The 25,867-nt window shown below is 42.6% G+C and overlaps 1 protein-coding gene across 10 annotated transcripts in view; it reads right to left on the bottom strand.

Annotated features, from left to right (window-relative positions):
* TTC13 (tetratricopeptide repeat domain 13) overlaps positions 1-25,867 on the bottom strand; it is an 81,842-nt gene that overhangs the window by 33,829 nt on the left and 22,146 nt on the right. For all 10 annotated transcript variants that reach the window (XR_005224786.2, XR_005224790.2, XR_005224784.2 and 7 more), the window contains exons 5-12: positions 23,968-24,033; positions 19,925-20,017; positions 12,071-12,187; positions 10,273-10,383; positions 8,101-8,183; positions 2,509-2,650; positions 832-1,006; positions 251-407 (exon numbers count right to left, since the gene is read on the bottom strand). Coding sequence is in view for 3 of the 10 variants with exons in the window: in XM_043543261.1 (XP_043399196.1) it covers positions 251-407; positions 832-1,006; positions 2,509-2,650; positions 8,101-8,183; positions 10,273-10,383; positions 12,071-12,187; positions 19,925-20,017; positions 23,968-24,033 (944 nt within the window). In the remaining 7 variants the exon portion in view is untranslated. The remainder of the gene's footprint in view (positions 1-250; positions 408-831; positions 1,007-2,508; positions 2,651-8,100; positions 8,184-10,272; positions 10,384-12,070; positions 12,188-19,924; positions 20,018-23,967; positions 24,034-25,867) is intronic.

The following is a 25,867-nucleotide window of genomic DNA, read 5'->3' as shown; positions in this document are numbered from 1 at the left end:
TGTAACCTGAATTATCTTTACTGAATTACTTGGAACTAGAGAAGATCATTTTGAACAAGTTCTGATTCTGCCTCTTTTTTAGTGAGCTAAATCAAGCATTTGCAGCCACTCTGAACTTAAAAAGTGCCAAACATTTTCTGTGGGCTTCAGGCAGTGTTAACCATGTGTGATAAATTAACCCTCAGGTGCCCCTTTTTGAAAAAAAATCCTACCAGGAATACTCTAAATGGTCTGTCTGAAAACCACTCACTTTATATGTGGCTGCAATCCTGGCTGTTCTTCATAGTCTTCTATTAAAAAGGGAAGGTTTTTGGCCCAATGGTCCTTAAAGTTTCCAGGAAGATCTGTATCTACGTTATATTCAGTAAGAGGGGTATCAAGATGTGCATGCAAATATCGAGAATATTCTGCAGAGGTAAAGAAAAACAATACAAATAAGTGTCATTTTTGTTCTTGGCCAACCCTTATTTACCCCCAAATAAGAATTTAAAACAGGATTATATATTTGTTAAGAGATTTAAGATAAATACTTTACTAAATTAATCAATATTAAACTTGATCCTAGCTAAATTGTTAAAAGTCTAGGCCAGTTAAGTGGTACCATAGTTACTTTCACTACTTAACCAAGACCCAAGTTTGATTTCTGGTCCTGGGTTTTAGCTCTGAACAAACAAGCACCAAGACACTTGTGAAGACAGCTCACTCAACACAGCACTCAGGTGAATAAATACATCTTACTTAACAATAGTTTTCCATGAATGACTCTAACACTTAGGCAATTTTAATCCTATGTCAAAGGATTCCCCCCAGCCCTGCGCAACCGTAACTTACCTCGGAGGTATTTCACTTTTAGGTACTCTGGGCTAGCCTTCTGGCCTGGTAGTGGATCATTTAACATAACTTTAGTCTGAGCTTTGATGCCTTCATAAAATTGCCCCATTGCAACATGACTGAGACCTTTCATATACTGGCATACTTCATTATATGGCTCTAGCTGAAGACATCTCTAGAAGATTAAACAAATAAGTCAATAAATACAAAAATTAACCTGGATATTTTGGAACAGTCTAATATACATTACTAAGCTCTTTATTCGCAAGGCCGACACCAGGGAATGGTCTTTTACTTTCAAAAGTTGTCAGCAACTGTTTTCCCAATGACTTTTCTTCAACTGATGTTAAAAACACTTTAATTAATTGCTAACTAAGGTGGAGAAAAATATTTTCAGCACCATTACACAAAATGTAACCGTGCTCGTGAAACTTGATCTTGATCACACTTTCGGTAACCAAGTGATTTTGTTGAAGCTGCACTTGCAGCTAAACAGTTTTCAGCACCAGATGAGTGAGGCTACAAGGAACCCACTGTTGATCAGCATTGTCGTAACACATCATTTCCTAGTGCAAACAGACCCTAAAAATAGGAGTCATTTTTCTTAAGATGCAACTTTATACAATATATCCACCATCAGTTCTTCTCTTCCACCAAGCATCATAGTCTGAAATTCACACTGCACTACTATTGACCTTACAGTCAATTCTGCACTACATCATGATAGTTTTAGCATAATGCTAGACAACTGCATACTTTAGAATTTGGTACACCAAAACAAAATTCTCTGATTATATGGATATATTAAACACCCATGGGTTATCTGCATCTCTTCATACAGCACTTGCTATTTAAACTTAAGCTGTTTTTTAAATACAACAAGATCTACAAATTGAGCTACAAACCAGGGACACATGGTAATTTACATAAATATACAATGTTCTAAATAAACAAGAAGGAAAGTGTGCCTGTTAAGATAGGGAAGTAGGGATTCTTAGACTTGGCTCTGTTCCTTGCTCTACCAACGACTCACTGTGTGACTTTGGGTAAGTCATTTAACATCTGTGCCTTAGTTTCTGGATCTGCAAAATTAGAATATAATTTATCTACCTCATGGGCGGGCACCTGTTTTTACAATTTCAGATGGATCACTCTACACAAGTGTTAGCTGTTACTGTTCTTGATGGAGAAAACTCAAAAGATTCAGATAACCATCCAAAAGTTCAGATGCTTATCTGACCCTTGAGATTACAGAACTGGTTACTTGTCTTATGAGAACAACCCTCCAACCCCTTATGGAATTTCAAAACTTTGGGTACCACTTCTGACCAAAATATTAGTGAATAAGACCAATATGAGTATTTCAGAACCTTATAAAATACCATTTAGGAGTATAGTATTAACAATTGGTAAATCTGGGGGAAAATGTCTCACTTCCCTCCCATGCCAGAACTGGTTCATCATTCACTAATTGTAAGACTACAAATCAAGACTTACAAAACAGAGATTGTATACAGAATTGTATTTTACTTGCAATACAAATTTTCATTCATATTCAGAATGTGGAAGATAATATTATTGTGTTTCATTTTAACTATAATTTGATAAGCATTAGGTCTAATTAAAAAATATCAATCCTTAATTTAGTATGGATCTTTAAGGTCTACCTGTGCTTACCTTAAAATTCTTCAGTGCCTCGTCTAGGCTACCATGATGGTAAAGCATCATTCCCCTGAGCTGTAACGTCTGAACATGATTTTGATTTAGCAACAAAGCCTTCTGGAAGCTCTCTGTGGCAGCATCAAAGTTACCAAGTTCCCTAGGTAATTCCATAAAGTCATAAGTGAGGAACATAAAAAGCAATGGTGAACATACAAACTTACCTTTTTACCAAATAATTTTAATGCAGTCCAAATGAAGATATTAAGAAAAGATATGATATAGCTAGGGCTGTTTTTTTTTTTTTAAATCACATCAGGGACAATTTCTTTGACTAAGGTAAGAGTTCTGCAACTTCTTGAGCAGTGACAACCAAACTATTGTTAACAATTCTTCACTTAAAGGATCTACTCTTGGATATAGAATCCCACTAGACCAGGGGTCTCAAACACGATTATTTTCTGCACCCCCGCCACCCCAGCATTTACCTAGAGCAGCTCCGGCCCGGCGCGCACCAGGGGCAGGGCAGGCTCCCTGCCTGCCTGCCCTGACCCCCACACTGCTCCGGGAAGCAGCCGGGACCTGGGGGAGGGGGAGCACAAGGGTCTGTGTGTTGCCCTGGCTGCTCCTCCAGGTACCTCCCCCGAAGCTCCCATTGGCCGGGAATGGGGAACCGTGGCCAGTGGGAGCTTCGGGGGAGGTACCTGGAGGAGCGGCCAGGGCAACACACAGGCCCCTGTGCCCCCCAGGTCCTGGCCGCTTCCCGGAGTGGCGTGGGGGCAGGGCGGGCAGGCAGGCAGACAGGGAGCCTGCCCTGCCCCCGGTGCGCGCCACGCCGGACCCACCCCCCGAAACCCTCCTGCAGCTGAACCCCCTGCCACACCCCACACCCCTCCTGCACCCCAACTCCCTGCCCTAATCCCCCTGCCGCACCCCTCCCGCATCCCAACCCCCTGCCCTGAGCCCCCTGCCGCACCCCAACCCCCTCCTGCACCCCAACCCCCTGCCCTGAGCTCCCCTGCCGCACCCTGCACCCCTTGGGGACAGGGAGGGGGTGGAGTTGGGGTGGGGATTTTAGGGAAGGGGTGGGAAGAGGTGGGGCAGGGATGGGGCCTCACGGAAGGGATGGAGTAGGGGCGGGGCGGCAGGGGGTCAGTGGTGCAGCCCTTGGGCCAATGTACTAGTCCTCATGTGGCCCTCGTGGTCATTTGAGTTTGAGACCCCTGCACTAGACCCTGGATTCACACAATTTTGTGGGCATTAACCACTGACTGACTATGAAACTTCATGCATTTCCAGAACAGTACTTCCTCAGAAAAAACAAGAATGAAAGCCTCCTACAATGAGCACCCTTGAATAAGATACAACTGAAGCAGTCCAGCTGATATCCCTCCCCCTCAAAAAAAGCTATTTATAAGGATGGATTCAGAAGTGTATGTAAATTTTATGTCTTTCAGAAGCTGCCAGTTGAAAAAACATGTGCCAATTTTCAGTTAGTGGCCAAACTGATCATTATGTTTAGAATTATTTAATTTCAGAAGTAGATACAGCCAATAGAACATGATATAGTTTTAAAAATAAAATTAAGTTAATATCCTTTTGATAAAACTGGCATGTAAAACCAAAGATTCTGAATTACATTTACAGTATCCAATTTTAATATATTAAATGAGTTCCAATCAACCACGCACATTTAAGATAGCAGCACTAAAAATAAAGAATCAAAGCACATGCAATTACCAAGCAGAAGAACTAGTTTATGTTTTTTAAGCTGGTTCATTAACTGATTAATGTTCATATTCAAAAGCCTTTTCAAAAGCAGATGATCTGAAAAAAGATACAATCTATTTCAACCACAAGTTATTGAACTTGATGCAGGAATTACTGGGTGATATTTTAAGATTTGTGTTATGTAGGCAGTCAGATTAGATCATCACAATGAACCCCTTCTGTCCTTAAAAATATTCTATATATTTATGATCTAATCTTTAGCTTAAAAGGTGATCTGCAAATACAGTTTGAAAAATGTTGGCAAATAAAGCTTTGTTTTCCAAGTGACTTGAGAGACACATTTGGCGTGTTTTTAAAATTTGCTAAACTTTAAATTAGCAGACCTGAATAAGAAATGAAACAACACTGCCGCATACCCATGACTGCCAGCTCCCGTCACTTACATATCCCAACATCCATTTTGCTAACAGTTGCCAAACCCCCCATTGACGGAGCCTGCCTATATTAGAAAAGAAAGCAATATTTGTGCTGAAAATCCTCCTCAAGAATAAAGAGGTTACTTTTCAAAAAGTTAATATTGTGTATCTTAATGGATTCAGATTTACACATGCACTACTGGGGAAAATAAAACAGGACTTGCCTTACAGGCAGGCTCCAGCACTCAGGCATGGTGAGTATGATGTTACCAGGAAAGTGCATGATTAGATGTGCACCAAGGCACTGGTGATTGCATTGGGTCTGTGCTTGGCAAGAAAGACAAAAGTATGAACTTAATGTGCTGAAATACCACCCTACCTTGTCTATTTTGAGACATCCACGACATAACTTAATAGGCTATTTTTTTAAAATATGCTATTATAAGGTTGCTTGTGCGATTGTTAATTCTGCCCCCTTGCGCATACAGTCTTGAATTACATGATAATCATACTTTTTTCCCTGCAGCACCTCTGCCTTATTTATTCAGTGGACAGGATGAATGGTGCTCAGGGAATGAAGCAAGAGTGCACAATGAAGGAGGCTTTTTTCTGTAGGATCCTTGCCACATTTGTTGCAGAAGTTGGAAGATGTGTAATGAATGAGGCAGGGGACTGTAGGAAGAGAAAGAAGCATCTCATGGTGAAGACAGTTGAAGGCCATCCCGGAGAACAGGATTCTATCCCTACTCTGCCACAGAATTCCCACGTGACTCTGAAGAAATCACATACACCAAGCTTTTCACAGGTGGTCACTAATTGTGTGTTTCTCATTTTCTGGGTTCCCAACTTGAGGCCCTGGGGTCTGATTTGTACCTGTGCTAAGCATTAATAAATGTAAATTAAGTCAATGGGACCTGTGTTATGAACATTTAAAAGGGCTATGAAATGTTAAATATTCCAGTGTCACCAACTCTTGCAATTTCTTCACACGTAACACAATTTTGGCTGGGGGTTGAACCAGCCTCACAATGATGCAAGAAGCTCCATCCCTCTCCTGAATTTCAACCCTGCCTAGCGCAAGGGCCCCCACATCCTCTTATTGGCTACCTACCTCCTAGGAAACAGCTATAGGAGAACGCAGATCTCTCTCTGCTCCACTCACACGAGCGGAGAGAAGGGAGAGGGAGCAGTCTACACCTTTCTCACAGGAGGGCACACACTGACCAGCAGTGCAAGGGCTCTGCTTCCTCCTCCCTGTGGTGAAAGATGGATCAATCTTCCCTCTGCTCCTCCTCCTTCCCCTCTCTATCCCTACAACACAAGGACTGGGAAGGGAAAGAGCCCCAGGACCTGCCCCCACTCCAGGCAGAGAAGAATCATGAACCTGCTGGAGCAGTAGATGTGGGAGATGGGAGAAGACAGAACTGATGCGAGGGCTGAGAGGGTTGGATAATGAATTGCTGGGCTGGGAGGGATTGGGGGTGGACAGATGGAGGGACAGTTAAATTAGAATTTTGGGATTAGGGAGATGGTGCAGAGCTTCCAGCATCAGGGACACAGTAAAAGCTCCTGCAGTGGTGGCCAAAATCACCTTACTCAAATCAGGGAGAGCTGGCAATGCTAACTGTCACACCCACACATTGGGCAGTGAGTTCAAAAATGACAGATCAAAATCACAACATAATCTTTCAAAAAATAATCTCATGATTTTGGGGGGGTTGACTCATGATTTTTGGGGTTGGCAATTGTGAGTTCTCTGAAAAAGTCAGGCCCTAGGATCCTTAAACTGGGCACCCAAACATACGAGACATTTGACAATTTTTGCTTCCATTCTCCATGTATAGAACAGGAATAAAAATCCCCACTTCTTCCTTCAAAGGGATGTTGTGAAGATCAATGAATTCACATCTGTGAAGCATCCATACTACAGTGATGGGTGTCACAGAAAACCCTTGAAGAATTAATAATTGCATACTCAGTGCAAGGTTTAGATGCTGTGGTAAATAAGGCATAGGCAAATAACAGACTGAATTATAAGGATAAAAACTTGTGAATAGGTACACAGTCAACAAGCACAGTCCATCCTGTGCACAAAATGAGGCAGGGGTCCTGTAGAAAAAAATAGTAGGTGATCATGTTATTCAAGACTATATTATAATACATATTGCCAGGGGGCCAAATTTAGATTACAGGCAACAATTTATATTGCAGCAGCACCAATCACATAATGTAGGTGTTTTCCAAACATAATAGTCCAAAATATGAAAGAAAAAACTGACGAAGTACAGAGGGTTGTGGGGAAGAGAAGGAATACAGTATACAGGCATAGTAGTCAGGGTGATGACTGGTTTATGTATTATTCATTTTTTTAAATATATAACCTATCCACAACTGCTTTTCTTCCTAGTTATTATCTGTAGATCACCTTTTTAAAGACACACAAATTCAAAGCCTTAATAAACAAAGTCTAGTTCTCTTCTTGTCATTTCAATATCATTATTAAAAGCAAAACTAAAGAGTGACCTATTACCTAACTCCTGAATAAGAGTGCAATTTAAATACATTAGGTTTTTCAAAAAGAATTTATTTTGCCGATGCTTAAAGCAAAAAACAACAGGTTGGTTTTTAAAAATAATTACTTCCCAGTTTTAGTGTAAATATTTAGATTGCAAATACTTAAGGGCAGAGACTCTGTGTTTATATTAATTTATATAGCATCTATCACACTTGTGGCACTATATAATTAAGTCAAAACTTAAACATGCAAAAACCACTCATTGCTGTCTAAATATTATTATTTCAGAAACTATCTAGCAAGTTCTTATTATGAGAGTAAAATAGTAAACTGTGGTTCATAATGTTTACCCCCCTTTCATACAATATCACCTGAGGATATGTTTCAACTATGGTACTGATAGAAGCCAAAGATCAGGCAAATGAGGGCCTAAGGCGTATGTGTACATGGCAATTGGAAGTGTGATTGCAGCTTGGGTAGATATACTCGTGTCAGCTTTAATATAGCTAGCAAGGGCTAAAATAGCAGTAAAGACATGGAAGCATGGACTATGCAAGCCCTCCTGGGTACATGCTTGCATTGCTAGCTCATTCAGGGGCCCCCAACACCACATCTTCACTGCTATTTTTAGCTGTGGTCGCTAGATTAAAGCTAGCAGGGGTATACCTACCCAAGCTGCAATCAAATCTCTGACTGCAGTGTAGATATACCTTAAGAGACCTGTTTACTTTGGATTTATACTAAAACCTCTTTGCCTTTGTATTATTTATACTGAGCTCAACCCTGAAGTCCATGCTATTGATAACTTTCAACAATAACACATCAAAATATAGAGAAACAAATCTATGATTAAAGACTATTGTGTTATTTTTATTGATATGTAGTGTTGCAAGTGTGCTAGAGGCTTTAAGCCTGTGCTATTAAAAAGCTATTTCTGAACGTGCTTACCTATAGGCCTGTCCCAGACTCTTATATGCATCTATGAAATCAGCTTTCTGCTTCAGGGCTTCTTTGAATGATTCAATAGCTTCCTACATAAAACAAAAGTAGACATCATAATTAGCTGTCATTTATAGAATTTAACTTTAGACAGGGATAATTACTTTGAATTTAAAGTACAGTAATTCAATAATTACTAACGATTTTGTGCTGTTACGTAAGACCTGTGGAAAGTTTGACCAAGGCATTATACATTACAAAATCCAAAAATGTACAAGTAAAATATTATAGTAGTTTGTGCTACAAATCACAAAACTAAAAAAGCTATAATCCTTTTTATGGCTATACTAAGCTATGAAGTAAGTGACTCTCCCAATACCACATGGAGCGAGGGACAGAACTCTTCTCCTGAGATTCAGTCCAATGCCTTAACTACAAAGCCATCCTTTCTTTCTCCAGAACCCCCTCCCCACATCATTTACAACACCCCTTTTAACTTTTACAGGCAGACTCACTTCACAGCCCTGCCCCTCTTATTGTTCTGATGTATTCTGCCCTACGTTCAAGTGGTTACAGATTCCGGCTCAAAGCCCTACAGAGGGAATTAATGCCTAGTCTACACTTAAACCAGTCTGCCAGGATAGATATACCAGTATATTGCACTCATGGAGATGCAACTTATACTGGCAAAAGAGTTCTACCGCTGGTATAGCTTAAACTAATTGCCCAAATGAAATAAGCTACATTGGCAAAATAATTTTTTTTGCTGATCTACAGTAGGGTTTTTGCTGGCACAGCCACGTCAGTTGGAGTTCAAATTACTTTATATGGTCCAGATTTCATTAACCTAAACCTCAGATTCATAGCTCATTAACTAGGACTCAAATTAATTCTCTTGATACTTCTTAGTTTAATGCTTTACTAAATGACAAACAGCACAGGCAGGACTTCAGACAGCAGAAGAACTTAAGGCCCACTAAGCCCTGAGGCAAGGGTGGGATTTAAACAAATGAATATAGGTGTTCTGAATTAGAGAACAGGTAAACGACAGAACCAGCAAATTACAGTATTTCAATTCTAGTTTGAGTGTGTTAAGAATTCAGTTACTGCATTAATTACAATCATGCATCCACTCCAGGATCTATCTCATCAAGTCTCAAATTAATCAGGGTGAGTTTAGATCACAATTTGGATAGAAGTGCACCAATGGTAACCCAGTGTGCCGGTGATTCAGTAGGTAGCACATTTCTCTCACCTCAGCACTACACTGGGGATCTAGTTCACTACCAAGGGCCGCCGTGCTACTTTAAGATAAGATTTACAATAGACAGCCTGACCACTTAAGGTCCTTAACCTTCTCTTTCCTGATTTTTGATTGAAAGTTCAGGAACGGAAAAAGTATAGGGGAAAACAAGCAGCAGCCGGGAGATGAACTGGGAAGGGAGGAACCCCGAGAAAAAAGCACCAGCAGCTCCCCCCCACTCCAGCAAGTTAGGAACAGATCCAGTATTGTTAACCTCAAACACTCAAAAATCTGAGTCAGACTTCCAAAAATCATGTGACTTTTAGAAAATCCATTTTGTATGAAGGGGAGTTATTTGCCTTCTGTTTCGAGTCTTTGGAGGCACATGGCTTTTCCCTTCCATAATGTATGCATGAGAGTTTCAAGTTTGACATACATGAAATGCACATGTAAAGATCCGCACTGGCTACCTGGAGAGGACCCCCCCCCCCTTACCCTCTCCTAATCCATGAGATAAGGAAGCTACCACTGTTTTCCTCTCCAGCCCCCTTCCTTGCCAATATTCCTAGGCATTCTTTTTCATTTGATAGAAAGAAATTTTGGACTTAACTGGACACATTTTCAGTGTCAGCCCCTGGGTGTCAAGCACTTTTGAAAATCTGTCCCATTTGACATCATATATTCCATCATTCACATGCGTTCCAGTGAGAATATCTGATATCTACATGTCACTATGATGCATCAGATATATTTTCAGTGAACCAAGAAGTGCCACTGGATTTAACAGAGCCTAAAAAGGTTTGGTATGATGATTTATCTCAGGCATGAGAAAAAACAAGGACACCTACAGAATTTCTACAATAGCTAGAATATTTTATAGAAGTAACTTTAAGATTAAAGGCATTGTTCTGTAAGTGGATATTTAAAAACAAATTTACCTTCAGAAGTCCTCTGTGGAAAAAGGTTAAGCCTTTGTATAGAATAGCTACAGGCTGGTTTTTGTTCAGTTCCAAGGAGCGCTGAAAGTCTTCATGAGCTGTTGCATAGTCCTGTTGGACAAAAATAGCTTTCAGAGGACATAGAAATTGCTAGATCTAGCTGATAAAGAGGAATACAGACAAACTCTCTTATGGTTACATGTATGCATTTTACTCCAATGGAGTGATCTGGAGTTCTAGGTTTATACTAATATGCTGACTCAATCTCAACAGTGCTGATATAAAATGCCTCTTCTTTAGAGGGAACAAGGAAAGCAAATATCCTTAAGAAGGAAAACAGAAGGCATTCAGCTCCAGCATCATATAAAGCAGCAGAGATAGCCAAATGTCAGTCAGAATGGCAAACTAAAGGGAATGTACAGCACAATTTATTTCCATCTTTCCTCTCATAGCAACTGCTGCAAGAAAAAAATTGGATTAATTGAATGGAGAATGGGTTGAAAATAGGCTGAGTGAAGTCAACTGAATAAATTGATTTCACATCATCCCCTTGGGATATCAGCTACTCAATGTGCATACCATTTTTGAGGTAACAATATCTAAACTAATCTGAAGCCGTGTCCTTAAAAATAATAATAATATAGTAAAAGCTGTTTTATTCGGCATGCTAGGGGAAGGGGGTAGGGGGAGAGGGAGTGCTGGTAAGTGAAAAATGCTGGTTAACTAAGAGGGAGGGAGTTTGGGTGCGGGAGGGGGCTCAGGGCAGAGGTTTGGGGGGTGAGAGGGGGTGCAGGATGCCAGATCCGGGATGCCGGATCCAGGGCGCACTCACCTCGGGCGGCTCCCCGCAAGCAACAACCTATCCCGGCTGCTCCTAGGCGGAGGCGCAGGAGGCGACTCTGCGCACTGCCCCGACTCCACCCCGAGCGCTAGCTCCGCAGCTTCCATTGGCTGGGAACCGCGGTCAATGGGAGCTGCGGGGGCGGTGCCTGTGGGCAGAAGCAGCGTGCAGAGCTGCTCGTCATGCCTCTGCCTAGGAGCAGCCATGACAGGTCGCCACTTGTGGGGAGCCACCCAAGATGAGTGCCCCCCGGATTTGTCACCCCGCACCACCTCCTGCACCCCAGCCTCCTGCCCCCACCCAAACTGCCTCCCAGAGCCCATGCCCCCTCTTGCACCCAAATTCCCTCCCAGAGCCCGTGCTCCACACCTCCTCCCACGCCCCAACCCCCTGCCCCAATTGTACTATAACCGAAATTTCAACAAAGATCAGAAATGCTAGTTTATAGAGCTTTCTGGCTGGAGACGTGCCAGATAAAACAGCTTTTACTGTAATAATTATTTTCATAGCAAGAAGATAGGATTTCAGCATTTTGCAAGGATAAGAGATTGTTTTATATTGCTGGTCTGGGGTGTGTGTACACACACACAGAGCAGGGTAGTTCTGTATATTTTTCCTTTTTAAAAATGAGTATCCAACCATAATCCCCATTGGCAATTATGGTATTCACTACCAAAGCAAGTTTCTCTGTGCACCCCCCCAGACCCCAGAAGGCACAAAAGTAGTTATGAGATTATAGATTGTCTGCATTAATTTTTATACAATGTATCTCCACTTTGCTCCTCTCCACTAAGTTATTCATGAAAACAAAATACTTTAAGGCCTCCTCGGATCACAATTCTCTAAAAAGGCAAGTAAACTGCTGGTCAATCACAACTATTTGAAGATCAGTTTTCAATGGGGAGGGGAGAAATCCTTATTCTTTCATGAAAGTAGCATCTAATGGCAAAAACTAACCTCAGATATGAAGTAAAGAGTACCTCTGTGCCTGTAAAGTCGTGCCGATGGCTGCAGCTGAATAGCTTTGGTGAGATCAGCCAGTGCCTCACTAATTCGGCCCAGGGGGGACAATATCTATAAATCCAAAGTAAGCAATTAACCTAAAAAGAGTACACTGAGTTGTCCTAGTGCATGCTGAGCAATCTTAGAACTGTTTTATCTTGCAACATGCTTTCACTTTCATGCCTGTACAATTACATGTATACATGTAGTTTAATTTGTGTATTTACTAGAGCTAGTCAGAAAACAGAATTTTCATCCCACTGAAAATTCTGACATTTTGACATTTGTTTTTCTCCTGATTCAGGACAAAGTCAAAATCTCAAAATATTTCAAAGAACAAAATATTTGGAAATATACTTTCGTTTTGATAATGTCAATATAATATCCTACAACGTCAGAACAAAATGAGTTGAAATAGTCTATTTTAATTCACTTTAAAACTTCTGTCAAAATAGTTGAAGTTGCCACAATCAACTTTTTGATTTCAAACAAAATGGTATTTTCCAACAGAAAAAACTGTTCCATCGAAATTTTTTTGACCAGCTCTAGAATATACACCCCTAGATACAAATTAAGAGAGTATTGCAGAACCACCATACCTAAAATAGCATGAAAAACTGTGAATCAGAACTTTTTATTAGAAAAAGTCATATACACCTTATGTCGTATTTTGACAGATGTTCATTTTCTTGATATTTGGACTGCAAAAAGAACTGAAAGTTTCTTACTCATCATTTCCTTTCTGCTAGTAGTGTCTCCCACAAACTTGGATGTCTGTGCAGCTCCCCTTCCTTCTGCAGCTCACTGATGCAAATCAAAGTCTTGGAGCTATGAGCTCTGGGTCATTCCCCCTTTGATTCCACTTACTATCAGATGAGTTATTCCAAAGCCCTAAAAGCTTGTATAAACAGTATTAGTAACAAACAGTCCCAGAGGTAACTAGACCAACTATGTACAGTGAACCATAAAACATTCACATGGTAAAAATCCCATGCCAGCATCTGATTTTTTGTCTTATAAAAACCATTTGGGGTGGGTAGAATTGTGGGAGCCTCTACCTGCAGAAAGGAAACCGTCGGTAAGAAATTTTCGGTTCTGCAGTCCAGCATTTCCCACAAGTCTGGATGTCTGGGAAGTAGCAAGAGGTGAAGAGATGTAGGGAGGGTTGTAGAAAAGGTCAGAAAGAAGAGAGGGGAGGAAAAAAGGTATCCCTCCCCATTTAAAAGATTTATATCTGGGCTACTGCCTCCAGCACCTTCCTGCCAAATGGAGCTTCTGCAGATGACAGGAAGGCCACCTTATAGTGCTTGATAAAGGTTGCAGCCATTGACCAGGTGGCTGCCTTGCCAATTGCTTGTGTGGGTGCATTTGCTCTTTCTGCCTATGAGTTAGCCAGGGATAGCTGAGAGCATGCCCTGAACCCTTCTAGGATCCGACTCTGGTGCCTTGTATGCCTCCATAATGCACAGACTAATCCATCTAGCAATGGAGGCTTGGAAGCTCTGGGTCCTTTGCATTTTGGATAGAAAGACATGAATAGGGCACCCAACCTTCTCAAGGATTCTGTATGTTTGAAGTAGATTTTCAGGCTCTTCTGACATCAAAGGTGCACTCTCTCTTCTTGGTAGGATATTGTGACCTCAGATAGAATGAGGGAAGAACCTCCTCTTGGGAAGCATGGAATAAACTATTCCAGAGTTCTGAGCACCACCGTGTCCTCGTGGAACAAGCAGTAAGGCTCCTGCATAGATAAGGCCACCAGCTCAGACACTCATGTGGCAGACATCATGGCTATCAGAAAGCAGGTTATGATAGACAAATGGAATGCTGATGCTGGTGTTAGTAGTTCAAAGAGATGACTTGTCAGGGCTCTCAGCACAAGCAACAGGTTCTTGGAAAAAGCAGCCTGACCACTGACTTGGCTAATCAGATTACTCTAAGAAATCTGCCTACCTGTGGGTTCTCTACCAGGCCACAGGCTCTGTGCTACAAACAAACTTTTAAATAGTCCCTTGGAGGAACCCCTTCTGTGTGGCAGACCCCTAAGGGATCCCACTCCTTCTTAGGAGTAGGTCATGCAGCCTCAATTCCTGAGACTGAACCTCTGAGCTCCAGCACTCCTGTTTGACACCATGAACTCTGCCCGTGGAGTCTAACTGAAAGACTCCTGGTCATAGACTTTTACACTCTTCAGGGATCAAAGCACCTCAGCAAGCATTTGCGGCAGGCTGTCTTTTCAAAACAGAGTAGGGTTTATTAGTCAACTGGAACACAGCACTGGGAAGTCCTTAGGTTAGCACACAGAAATAAAGGTTAAGACACAGTCCCCATTCAGGCCAAGCCAGCATTCCAGCGCCAAGCACACGTGGGGTCCATGCTGGCTCTTTACTTCGGTCTCTGTCAGTGCAAAGTGAGTGCTCTGTCTCACCCGCAAGGGTAAGCCTAATTTCAGCTACCTGACACCTTTCGGTTCTTTATCCTCAGGCAGAGACGTGCTGAATTCACATGCCCACCTGCTGGAGTTTCTTGATGTTGAGTGTCAATTGTTCAGTTATTAGGAATTCTGTTGTCCTTCCAGATTCGTCACTGACAGAGGCTGGTTTCAGTCAGGCCTTTAATGACCCATTCCTTCCACCCCAGACAACTAGGTGACCCAACTACTTCATATCACTTGCTCTGCTCCAAGAGCAGCATTAACTCTTTTATGCCCATTGGATAGCAATGCAAAGTAATGCAAAGCAATGCAACGGAAACTGAGGCATGTCCAGGCTTCATAAAAATATTATAGAAAATTCCCACTTTGTCGCACCAGCAAACCCGTGGATCCTGAAAACATCACACTATTAAGGACAAACACCTGACATGCATCATGGATAGTTATCTGAAGACATCCACCAGTGTGCAGCAGCAGTCAAAAAAGCAAACGGGATGTTAAGAATAATTAAAAAAGGGATAGAGAATAAGACGGAGAATATCTTATTGCCCTTATATAAATCCATGGTACGCCCACATATTGAACACTGCGTACAGATGTGGTCCCCTCATCTCAAAAAAGATATACTGGCATTAGAAAAGGTCCAGAAAAGGGCAACTAAAAGGATTAGGGATTTGGAACGGGTCCCATATGAGGAGAGATTAAAGAGGCTAGGACTTTTCATCTTGGAAAAGAGGAGACTAAAGGGTGGATATGATCGAGGTACATAAAATCATGAGTGGTGTGGAGAAAGTGAATAAGGAAAAGTTATTTACTTGTTCCCATAATATAAGAACTAGGGGCCACCAAATGAAATTAATGGGTAGCAGGTTTAAAACAAATAAAAGGAAGTTCTTCTTCACTCAGTGCACAGTCAACCTGTGGAACTCCTTGCCTGAGGAGCTTGTGAAGGCTAGGACTATAACAGGGTTTAAAAGAGAACTGGATAAATTCATGGAGGTTAAGTCCATTAATGGCTATTAACCAGGATGGGGAAGGAATGGTGTCCCTGGCCTCTGTTTGCAGAGGGTGGAGATGGATGGCAGGAGAGAGATCACTTGATCATCACCTGTTAGGTTCACTCCCTCTGGGGCACCTGGCATTGGCCACTGTTGGCAGACAGGATACTGGGTTGGATGGACCTTTGGTATGACCCAGTATGCCCATTCTTATGTTCTTATGCTATAATGTTCAGTTGGAGACCTTTGTCGAAGCCTTCTTGGAGAAAGTTCAAAATGGCCAAAATTCCTGAGATATGCCTCATGTTCCTGGCACTAGCCACAGAACCTGGCCCAGACAGAGGAATATGCTTTTAGTGTGGATATTTTTCTAGATGTAAGTAGTGTATTGATGACTTTGGGAGGACAGACCCAGCAATACTAGCACTTCCCTTTCAATAGCCAGGCTCTTAAATGCAGCCAGTTCAGGTTCAGATGATGAAGAGGACCTTGCAAGAGAATGTCCTGTCTCTTTGGAAGTGGTGGTGAAGGTCCAATTTTCAGCTCTATCAGGTCTGAAAACCAGGGTCTCCTCGGCTAATGTGGGGTTATCAGTATTACTGGCACCTGCTCTCGCTTTATATTTGGACCAATTTCCCTAGTAATGGGAAAGGTGGAAATGCACAGAGAAGACTCTCCAGTCATCTGTGCATAGGGCATCTCTCCACATGGATCTGGGATCCACCACCCCTGGTGAAGTATTTTGGTTTCTTCACATTCATATGATTCTCTAATCAGGTCAGCTGAAGGAAGGCTGGCCGATTAACTTAAAGACCTCGTGATTCAGGCACCATTCAAAGTCGAGCCAGTCCACCTTTGATTCAGGTCTCCCTTTTACATGAATCGCTCTCAGGGATAGGAGAAAGTGCTCCACCCACCGCATAATTTCCATTCTTTTATGTGTAGCACTGGGCTCCTTGCTTCCCCTGGGTTGTTCACATACGTGATAATGAATTAGGGTGTGGTTCCCCACTATACTGGATTGGAATCATCACAGTGCCAGCTTGATTGCTATTAGTACTAAGTGGTTTACACTATGAGCCATTTCCTCCAGGCTTCAGATGCCTTGAGCTGTTTGCATCCCCAGGTGTGCTCCCCAGACCTCCAGGCTGGGATTAGGTTGTGAGAACCAGAGAATCTGGAAGACATATGGGCATATCTGCATGGACATTGCCCTGGGCTGACCACCATTTTAAGATGATAAGCACCTGCATCAGGACCTTTGATGATACTTAATGTGTTCTGGGGAGTGGTCCCACACATTTAAGATGGAGCCTTGAAGGCACCTGATGTGTGATTGCACCCAGGGAGTGATCCCTGTGCACAACACTAGGAGGCCTAAAGTAGAAGGCCCAGTGCTACAGTAGGCCTCCTGTGGCTCCAGAATAATGGAAGAAGGTCCTGAATCTTCTGGAACCTTTCTAGAGATAGATACCTTGATAGCAAAGATTTGCCCATGTCCACTCCTAAGTAATGTATTTTTGGTGGATGGAGTCAAGAGGCTTTTCTTGACATTGGTAACAAAGAAGCGTAGCTACAGGAGATTAAGTGTCAAAGACTTGGCTGTGTGTGTTAATGATGGAGATGGAGCTCTGATCAAGATGTCATCCAGGATTCCAGGAAGGGATGTCATTGGATACCCTGTGACCTGAGTCTGGCTGATTATAAAGAAATTGATGGCAAAGACCCTGAGGGCTGAGGACAGGCCAAATGGGAACATCCTGTACTGATAATGGTTCCTGCCATAAGCAAACCTTAAAAATCTGATAGAAATATGGAAGCACGTATCCTCCAGGTCCACTGAAGTCAGAAAATTCCCCAAGACAGGGATGACACTATAGATGCCAGGGTCTCCATCCGAAACTTTGTTTTCTTCATCCACTTGTTAGCTTTTTGAGGACAAGAATGGCTTAGATTCCGGCCATGTGCTTCTGAGGGAATACTCTCAATTGCTCCCATATTTAAAAGACAAGACATCTCATTCTGGATCAGATTACACTTTATAGGGTTGTGGGAGATGGGGGAATGGATGAATAATGGATGGGGGAGCCCGTTGCTTGAGGGAAAATCCTGGGCTCACTATCTCCCTGACCCACCTGTCTGTTGGCAATGCAATCCACTCCTCCAGGAAACAGGAAATTCTGCCTACCCTCTAGCTTCAGCTCTGGGCAGAGGCTTACGTGGTCTTTGTCATAAAGAGGCTTTGGAAAGGGTGGTGTTCCTTCTGGGCTTTCCCCCGAAGCCTGGTTCCACAGCTCTCCTTTGAAGAACCTGCTCTGCCTTCACTGGTGTATCTGAGAGGATGAAGGCCAAAAGGATCCTCTCTGTCTGAAGGCCGGTCTGTACTTTCTCTGAAGGCAGTAAGTCGCACCAGAAAAGACCGACTAGATCTTTCCACCTGGGGTCCGCCACTACCCTGTGTAGCTTTTCCCTGAAAAGAATGGAGTCTTTAAACTTGGCAGAGTACGGAACATGCTTTGAGTGGGTATCCATCTTCCAGTGATGGAGCTGTAGGTGGTTGCTGGTTACTGAACTGGAAGCCATGGCTCTGGCTGAGAACCTCATTGCATCCCTTGAGGCCTCACCTATGAATGTTGTTGACAGGGAAACTATTTAAAATAGAGCCAAGTCAGGGTGATCTCTACCCTTTATGGCCCTGAGATCTTCCAGCCAGGAGAGAGATGCCCTTGCAAAGCAGGTAGCTGCTGGGGATGCCCTAAGGGTGGCTGAGGATCCTCAAAAGTCTGAGTGGCCTCCATCTTACTATCTGTGGAGCCCTTAGGGTAGAATTCCCATTCTGAGGGGATAACCGTATCTCTTGTTCAGGACCTTACAGTGGTGTCAACCTTCACTATCTCTGCAATAGGAGCTTTTGATTCCTGAATCTTATAGAACCTGAGGTCATCTTTGTTAGTGTGCTTGCCCATATTGGGCTTGTCCCATTCATCCCGAATCACTTCTTCAAAAGATTGTTCGGGAATCGAAACCTCACAAGAGGATTTTGAGGGTAGAAATGTAGTGTCTATTCATGTTGAATATGAACAGTGGAGACAACCTTTCAACGCCTGGCCTCAAATTTCTCAGGGGGGAAAAAAATATTTGCCGAGTTTTAACCTACTCCTGCTCGGATTCAGAATCTGACAATTCACTGTCCTCAGTGGAAAAGGGAGAGGTCTCTAGGGGCCCATTGGGCTTATCCCCTAAATTGACTGTCTGGGTCTTCCTTTCCCTGTTCTGCTCAGAGATTCCTCATCCATTTTTTCCAAGTTGGAGAGGCAACTGCTCTGGTGAGTAGGGGATACCACACGCCTTTCCAAGTCATAGCCCCAAGACCTAACTGAATTACGGACAGAAGACTGGGTACAGCCTGGGCACAACTCACCATCTGCCAAGCCCAGGAAGGCTGTCTCACAAATGGAGAACCGTTTAGATTTTGTTTGGTGCTTTTCGGGCTGCTCTGTCATGCCTGAGAGGTGCAGAGGAGCCAGCAGAAAGACACTGCAGCAGAGGAGCAGGGTGGGTTAAGTCGCAGAATGTAAACTGAACCAGGAAGAAGGAAAGGGAGAACACTGCTCGCCATCACCCAAATTGCCAAAAAGCTCACTGAAGAAAATAGGCAGGAGAGACAGAACTACTGTCCACATGTTGCGGTAGAGGCAGAGAATCTGGCAGCAAGTGGGAGAACAGGAGAGCGGCCAGAGCACAAGGCACCAGGACTTTGTTCCACCTTCGATAACTGCAGAGAGGAGGGGAGCAGCCCAGACATCCAGAATTGTGGGAGATGCTGGGCTGCAGAAATTGTGCACATTTTTGTAATTGACCACATAGAACATTATCTTCAGTTAAAAGTTACAGAATTCTTGATTAATCACATTTATGTTTCTGAGCACAAAAGTGCTATATTAACACACAATTTGAATGTTGGATGGTTTAACTGGCAGCCATAATGCAATATGATTGAACTTAGGAATTTTTTGTAGTACAATCACCATAACTGAAGAGGGTTTTTATGTACTATTTTGATTCATTACGATGAGTTACAAAGAAAAGTATGATTCTGCGTCATTCAATATATACAAAGCTAAACACTTGTTTATGTAAATTACCTGCCAATCTATTTGGCTTTAGTCACTACACATTCTGTACAAGTTTTCACAAATACCATGAAATATTTTTCTTGTAGCAAATACATATACTTTAAAAGCATTTAAACAGGGAGATATATTTAGTGGAGAAAGCAAGAGTTTTAACCATTAAAAAGGTGAATGAAGCCAGAAGAAATACTTTTAAATATTTGACAGAGTTGCAATTGAAAAGTCTGAGAAAGAAAAATCTCACCTCTGCTCGCTGTTCAAATACTTCAGGGCGATCTGGTTCCAGACTAATTACTCTGCTCAGCTCATACAGGGCAAGCTCAGCATTGTTTACGTCCTTAAAAAGATAAATTAAACTATATAAGCAGTCAGTGCATGGTTTCTTATTATACTAAGTGATCTTAGAGTTACACTAATAATTTTTAAGGACAAAGGTCAAAAAACAATCAATAAACAGTAACCTCCAGCCATCAAAGTACTTCACTGTCATTTCTAATAGGGACAAGATGCTTTATAGTGCAAGTATTAACTGAACAAGCTGTTTGTATACCAAAACTTAATAACTAAAAGGGACTCCTTTTATCCATATGCATCATCTGCAATATTTTGCAAACAGACTCCTCAGTGTTTCATCTTCACCTACTGGGGTTGCACTGCAAATATTCCTTATACAATAAGCATTATGTTTTAGTGCTCAAAATCTCTCCACCAAGAATCGTGGTACTATGAAGTGTATTTTGTCAACTAATATAAAGTCATCGTCACTCTCCCTTATAACCAAAAAACATGAGGCTCTACAACAGAGGTGGGCAAACTACAGCCTGCGGGCCACATCTGGCCCGCGGGACCCTTCTACCCGGCCCCTGAGCTCCTGGCCTGGGAGGCTAGCCCCCGGCCCCTCCCCTGCTGTTCCCCCTCTCCCACAACCTCAGCTCACTGCGCCGCTGACGCAATGCTCTGGGCAGCGAGGTCTTGCTGGGCAGCACAGCTGCAAAGCCGCGGCCTGACCCGGTGCTCTGTGCTGCGCCATGGCATGGCTGGCTCCAGCCGGGCGGCACAGCTGCCTATCCTGGTGCTCTGAGCGGCATGGCTTTAGCGCCACCAGTCACCGGTGCTCCAGGGGCAAGGAGCAGTTGGGGTTGGATAGAGGGCAGGGGAGTTAGGGGTGGTGGTCAGGGGTTGGGGGCGTGGATAGGGGTCGGGGCGGTCAGAAGGCGGGGAACAGGGCCGTGTCATAAATATAAAGGGAAGGGTAACCACTTTTCTGTATACAGTGCTGTAAAAATCCCTCCTGGCCAGAGGCAAAGTCCTTTTACCTGTAAAGGGTTAAGAAGCTCAGGTAACCTGGCTGGCACCTGACCCAAAATGACCAATGAGGGGACAAGATACTTTCAAATTCGGAGGGGTGGAAAGGCTTTTGTCTGTCTGTGTGATACCTTTGCTGGGAACAGATCAAGGATGCAAGTCCTCCAACTCCTTAAAGTTAGTAAGTAATCTAGCTAGAAAATGCGCTAGGCTTTCTTTGTTTTGGCTTTTGAAATTTGCTGTGCTGGAGGAAATGTGTATTCCAGTTTTTGTGTCTTTTTGTAACTTAAGGTTTTGCCTAGAGGGATTCTCTATGTTTTGAATTTGGCGGCCTATAAGATTATCTTCCATTCTGATCTTACAGAAGTGTTCTCTTATCTTTTTTTGTTCTTCTAATAAAGTTCTATTTAAGAATCTGATTGGGTTTTTTGGATCTTAAAAATCCAAGGCTGGTTTGTGCTCATCTTGTTTATTCTCAAATCTCCCCAGGAAAGGGGGTGTAAGGACTTGGGGGGATATTTTGCAGAAATAGGAACTCCAAGTGGTCCTTTCCCTGTTCTTTGCCTAAATCACTTGGTGGTGACAGCACACTGTTCAAGGACAAGGCAAAATTTGTACCTTGGGAAAGTTTTAACCTAAGGTGGTAAAAATAAGCTTAGGGGATCTTTCATGCGGGTCCCCACATCTGTACCCTAGAATTCAGAGTGGGGAGGGAACCCTGACGGGGAGGTTGAATGGGGGCAGGGGTTCCAGGGGGGCAATCAGGAAGAGGGGATTGTATGAGGCGGCGGGGGGGGGCAGTCAGGGAGAAGGGGTGGTTGGATGGGGCAAGCATCCCAGAGGGGCAGTCAGGAATGAGAGGAGGGGTTGGATGAGGCAGCGGTGGGTAGTCAAGGGACAGGGAGGGGTGGATGGGGTAGGGGTCCCGGGGGGGGGGGGGGGCGGCGTCAGGGAGCAAGAAACGGGGGAGATCACATAGGGGCCAGGCCACATCTGGCTGTTTGGGGAGGCACAGCCTCCCCTAACTGGCCCTCCATACAATTTCGGAAACCCGATGTGGCCCTCAGGCCAAAAAGTTTTCCCACCTCGATCTACAATGTGTACCATAAAACAGTTTAGTCTGATTCAGTGTACACTAACTGTTTTTTCTTGCTGAGTAAAGCAGTCCCAGCAGAGACAGCTACAGCTAAATAAATGTGATTGGAGTTCCTTCCCTTCTGTGACATCACAAGCTCCTCCTGACACTACTTCCCATGAATGGAGGAAAGCTTTATCCGGAAGAACAAATTAGCAATTCATTAGCTGCATCGGCCAGAAAGGCCAGTGCTGTGTTTCATAGTTTCAAGGACTTTCAAAAATCAAGTTAACTCAAAGACATCTGTATCTCCAATAACCTAGCTGAACCATGACAAAACTAGCTGCAGAGTCTACACAGATAATATTATATCTGGTTCATAAGGCCTCCTCTTTTTATCCCAAGTCTCTGAAGAAAATATTTCCTTAGGCCTTGTCTATATTAAACTTTTCCCTAAAGTTTACCACCATTATCACTACTGATTCACCTGCAACAACGATTGGAACTGTGCGGAGCACTAGTGCTTTAAACCAGTGTCATCTAGACCTTTTGATGATCTCGGTTAGAAAATATGGTGGCATTCCCAATACTTCCCCTACCTATCTAAAGGTTTTGCAGTACTGCCACGTATTATCCTAGTACTGGAGTAACTACACATAAAATAGATTGGCAAAGTCCACATTAGACTTTATAGCTTCTTTGGTTCTTCTGTTGTTCTGGGCTAGAGAAACTCCACTTGAGATAAGAGTTTTGTTTTGTTTTTGTTGGTTGGTTCATTTGTTTGTTTGGGTTTTGGGGAAGGGAAGGAATTTTAAGTAACCTCGAGCTTTTGCCTGAACCTTTTGCCCATCTTTAGAATCAAGTCAAGAAAAAAAAACTTCAAAATATTTCTCACAGAAGCCATCTTTTGTGGAGTGGACCTTTTTTTTTTTAAATCAGCTGCCAAAACCAGAGAACTCTTTGCTGAGATAGAAATGAATATGAAGATCACAGAAAGTGAGTACCTGTCAACATTCTCTAGCACACAGTGGTTCTGCATAATGGGATTTTCCACTGAGTCATCCAATTAATCTGGACTGGAGGAAGTCAGAATTCTAAAAGCCAATTGCAGCTTCCTGACAGGATCTGGATGCTTAATTATACTATATAAAACAAAAGGCTATTTTTTTAAAATCCATTTTTCCTTACTAATTTTTTTTAAATCATTAATAGCCAACTCTTCAAACTCTGGATCATTGTGTTGGTCTTTACCTATAGATCTTTATATTACAAACGGCTTTGAAAATGGTTCAATTAGGTGCTATTGTGTTAAACAAAAGTACAGTTCAGATACTTATTAAACAAAAATTATTCATGTTAGTGCCACTGAGGACTTGAATCCAAGAATGGGGTATGTATTATGGGATGACCCCCCTCCCCCCCCCCCAACGAGGAAGGGTAGCAACAAACACTACAGAGTATAAATAAGACAATTCAAAGAATACAAAATAGAAGCTGCTTGAAACAACCCAAACAGTAATGCCATCATGAGCATCTCACTGTATGTTTGCTAAACAAAGTAGCTGGTCCCCCTCTACCACTTCCTATCAGTCTTTAGGGATCTTCATGAGATTATATATACACACACACACACACACACACACACACACACACACACACACACACACACACCCACCCACCCACCCCCAAGATTTTGATGTCTGACAGGTATGGTCCCCAGTCATATAGCATCTTCAGATAAGAGGAAGAGGATGTTTCAGAGAAAACATTAATAGCATGACAATACACACTGAAAGCCTTTGGGACTGTACATATGTTTAATAAATTCTAGTTGATATAGTTCCTGTAATCTCTTACAGTTTGTAGGAAAGTATGTCTGACAATCATTTAAATTATTAAATACTCACATGAAGTCCTTTTTTCCCATATGCTATCCCTCGTCCATAAATAGCACTAACCAGCTCTGGGTCTTCCTATTCAGAGCAAAACACAAGTAAAACCATCTTTAAAAAAAATTAAAGTGAATCGAAGGTATCTTTCTTCAGCTGCCTACTTTTACTTAATGCTCAGTGTTAATATTAAACAGGCCTTAGTCATGGTCTCCAGATAAAGACACAAGAGAGATTATTATAACCCATCATCATCACAAGCTCATAACTTGCAATTTATGAGCTAAAAATGTCCATGTTTCATCTCTGCCTACAGGGGAATTACTTGGAAAATGAGCAAAATCTTTTCACCAAATCTAAGTAGAGTGAGTGAAGAGAAACCCCTTTTCCCGTGGTAAAAATAATTCTAACCACAGAGGCTTTTTTTAAATGAAAGCTATAGCAAAAATACCGGATATTAAAATGTGGCATGGGCAGTCATCAGCAAATCTACACATAAGTAACTTTTCTGCTCATTTTTTCCTATTTCAGAGGTTCCCACACCATAGGGCGTACAGGGCTGTGGCCAGCCAAGTGTCCAACCCGAGGCAAGGCAACAGAGACGAGAGCGTGCACCAAGTCCCCAGTGGTTGCAGGGGCCGGGAAGAAGCGCAGCCCCACCCTGGCAACAGCCTGGTGGTCTTCCCCTCCTCCCCTCCCTGATCGCTGGGGACTCCCTGCATGCTCTCCCAGCTGCTGCCCTGGATACCTGGTCAGTTGCAGCCTTCAATATTTTAGATCTTCTAGAGCCTGCAGGAGCAAGAGGCTCTGGGCAGGAGGAGGGAGGCAAGGAGCTGATCCATGCCACGGGTTCCTCCAAGGATGGAGCCAGCCAGGTCCTGCTACTGCCCTGGGTGGGAGCTGCCCCCTCCCTAAGGTGGCCCAGTCCACACCTAAAAATTAAGCTGATCTAGCTACATCACTCAGGGATGTGAAAAATTTTGAACCCCGAGCACCACAGCTAGGTCAACCTAACTCCCAGTCGAGAAAAGAACTTCAGCTACCATCTCTCAGAGAGGTGCATTACCTACATGGATGAAAGAAACCCTTCTGCTGATGTGGAAACTGTCTACACTACAGAGGCATAGCTGCAGTGTCACTGCAGCAGCTGTAGTGCAAACATACCCTCAGTGTACAAATAAACACATATGCCATTAGAAAAAGTTAAAAACCATAGAAGGATGCTATTACATTACAAAGCAGAACTTTTTAAATGGCATTTTATAGCCTACCACTGATGTATTTTATATCTGTATTGGCTTAAAAAGCAGGCCTATGCTTCAGTCAATTAGACCGTCTTGTCCATAAGGATACATATTTATAAATCAAGTTTGACTAAGCTATGGTACCCTTTTTAAAAAATTGTCAGCCTGCCATGAAACAATCTGAATGATAAAATAATATGGATTCCACGCCATCCAATCAGAAAAGGAATTTATACTAGAGAATAAATAAAATTTTGTTTAAATATTACAGCAGCCAAGTTCTTAACTGACAACCCAGTATTAACCTGGGATGGAGTCTGGTTTATAACAACGTGGAGCTCCCATAATGCCAGTGCCACATATGAGGTTATTCTGCCAGTAAGTTACTGGCAATATGTAGTAAAAAAAATCTCAATCTAATATGCTAAGAAGTCCTAATCAAGTGAACTTTTAGGAAACTGAACTGTGCAAAATGAAGTATGGTTTTTGTTCTTTTGTAGCTATTTCTTCTAAAACAGTTAAATAAATTGGCTTATATTTTAGCAGTTTATTAGGAGACTGGGATCATGAGATTTTTTTAAAAACCACATTTATCCATTGTATTCATTTTCACATCTGATAGCAGAATCTCTCCAATTTAAGTCCTGGGATTTATTAAGAGTTAAATATTTTAT

Source organism: Chelonia mydas, chromosome 3 (genome assembly GCF_015237465.2).
Source record: "Chelonia mydas isolate rCheMyd1 chromosome 3, rCheMyd1.pri.v2, whole genome shotgun sequence".
NCBI lineage: Eukaryota > Metazoa > Chordata > Testudines > Cheloniidae > Chelonia > Chelonia mydas.
Note: the sequence above shows the minus strand (reverse complement) of the source record. Positions and strands in the feature narration are given on the sequence as shown.